Source organism: Phaethon lepturus, unplaced genomic scaffold (assembly GCF_000687285.1).
Source record: "Phaethon lepturus isolate BGI_N335 unplaced genomic scaffold, ASM68728v1 scaffold25859, whole genome shotgun sequence".
NCBI lineage: Eukaryota > Metazoa > Chordata > Aves > Phaethontiformes > Phaethontidae > Phaethon > Phaethon lepturus.
The window spans coordinates 7191-9126 of NW_010563360.1; the positions used below are offsets into that span (position 1 = coordinate 7191).

A 1936-nucleotide genomic window follows, 5' to 3' on the forward strand; every position below is an offset into this window, starting at 1 on the left:
ACTCTGCCCTCTGCCTCTTCGGCGGCTGCGTCATCGTCTGCTGCTCGGGAGATGCCCAAACGTTTGGTGAAAACCGTTTCTACTACGCCTCGGGATCCAGCTCCCCTACGCACGCGAAGAGCGCTCACGTGTAAGCGTCCCGGGGACGTCCCACGGCGGCCGTCGGATGCTTTGGCTGGTGGGTTCGTGTGCCCTGGGTTTGCTTCCGCTGATACACACTGCTGCCAGGCTCCCGGGGGGAGACTTAGAAAAGCAGCGCAAATGTCTGGTTATTCTCCCCATCTGTTCCCCCTTCTCTAGACAGAAAGCTCCAGCCGGCCCTACCTCTTGGTCCTCCCCGATTTGTCCTGACCACCTGCCCCATCTCCTTGCAGCCAGGATGACTCGGATGGGTTGGGGTTCTCATGTGGGTTTTAGGGGTTTTATTTTATTTTCCAGCTCCCCTGATTAGAGGAGAGTTTCAAGCAGTAAAACAGAGATGAGAGAGACACTTTCCTGTTGTTAGAAGGACTCTGGCAGCTTCTCCCACCACGTCACTGTTTGCCTTCCCGTGTTCAAGGTCACTGCTTTGGCACGGTTTGGGCGAGGGGAGGGAGGAAGGCTGCGCTCTCCAACCGGGCAAACGTTTCTGGTTTGGAACAAAAGTAGGGGAATTTTTTCTGCCTTTCTCTGTAAATACTTTTGTATGAGTTTGATCATTTTAGTAACAGCGTTTCCCCCGCTCCCCTCCCAGTCATCAGTATGAAGGAAACAGAACCCAAAGGTCCTAATTACACGGTAGATAACGGTGCCTTTTTATGTAGTTCTACATGGCTTTGGGGGCTCTAATCCCCGCGCTCTGGTTTGGTTTCTCTTTTTCCTTTGTACAGATCGGTTACTAAAAAAGTATTTTTACTTTTTTTTTAAACTCCTTGCTTGCTTCCTCTGAATTTGTGTTCTCTCCTGCATCGTTGAAGTAGAACGTTTTAACACGCAGTATAATGTACCTGTTACAACACAATTCTGGTGAATACTGATGATGTCTTTGTACTTGCAGTGAAATACTGTACAATAAATAACAGAGTACCTGCAACCGCTGGCTTCTTTTTCTCCTTCCTTCCTGTGTGTTTCCGTAGCTAGCTTTTCCATGACAAGGGTTTCCCAATGGTTTTGAAGGGTTTTTTTATTTTTATAGCAGTTCAGGATGAGAGATTCTGCTCTGCTGTGGAATTAAGTGGGCCTTTTGGGTTTTTGGGGGGAACATTTAAAATATGAGTAATCTTTCTGCATGGGACTGACCGCTGTCTCATCCATTTGCTCTTTCAATGCTCCCGATAGCAGCTTGCACCAGAGGTACCGACTGGTGGTACTCTTCTCATCGGGGGAGTTAGAAACCCACTGATGCGGTGCAGGTGTAGCCCCAGCACGGCTTGGGCACGCTGACATTGACAAGTCGCGTCGCTGGAAGTGCTCTCAACTAAAATAAGAGTCTGATCCGGGGTCATCGCTCTCTTTGATTAAAGCCGTGTAAGATCAAGATCTAACTCTGTCCTTACCAGAGGCTGTAGCGATTTAATTACGTTGATACAAAATCCCATCTGCTCCCGGAGATGTAGCTCAGCTTAAACAGTTTGTGTAAGCCTGGCTTCAGGAGCAGGAAGAGAGGAATAGCCGCTGCTCAGGCGTGGACAACGGGGAGAGCCCAGGTGGTGTGTGGAGGAGGAGGAGGACTGAGCAAGCAGAGGAGAAGAGCAACCGAATTGTATGGGACGATGGGGAAGAATTTGAAAACAAGGCTGCTAGTCAAACCTCGGTGGATTAGGACTGTCCTTTCATCTTAGTCTGCTTCGGTTGGAGAAGCAAAACTGGGCAGCACGGCCACGGGCAGGGCTGCTGCAGCTCCCACACCTTGCCTCCTCCACCAAGGTGAAGGGAAGCCAAGGTGGGAGCATTTACG

The 1936-nt window shown here is 49.9% G+C and overlaps 1 protein-coding gene across 1 annotated transcript in view; it reads left to right on the plus strand.

The window, feature by feature from the left end:
* The window catches only part of CLDN11 (claudin 11), a 6062-nt gene extending 5928 nt beyond the window's left edge, over positions 1-134 (plus strand). Inside the window, exon 3 of the mRNA XM_010294556.1 lies at positions 2-134. Coding sequence (XP_010292858.1) covers positions 2-134 — 133 coding nt within the window. The remainder of the gene's footprint in view (position 1) is intronic.
* Positions 135-1936: the final 1802 nt, after the last annotated feature.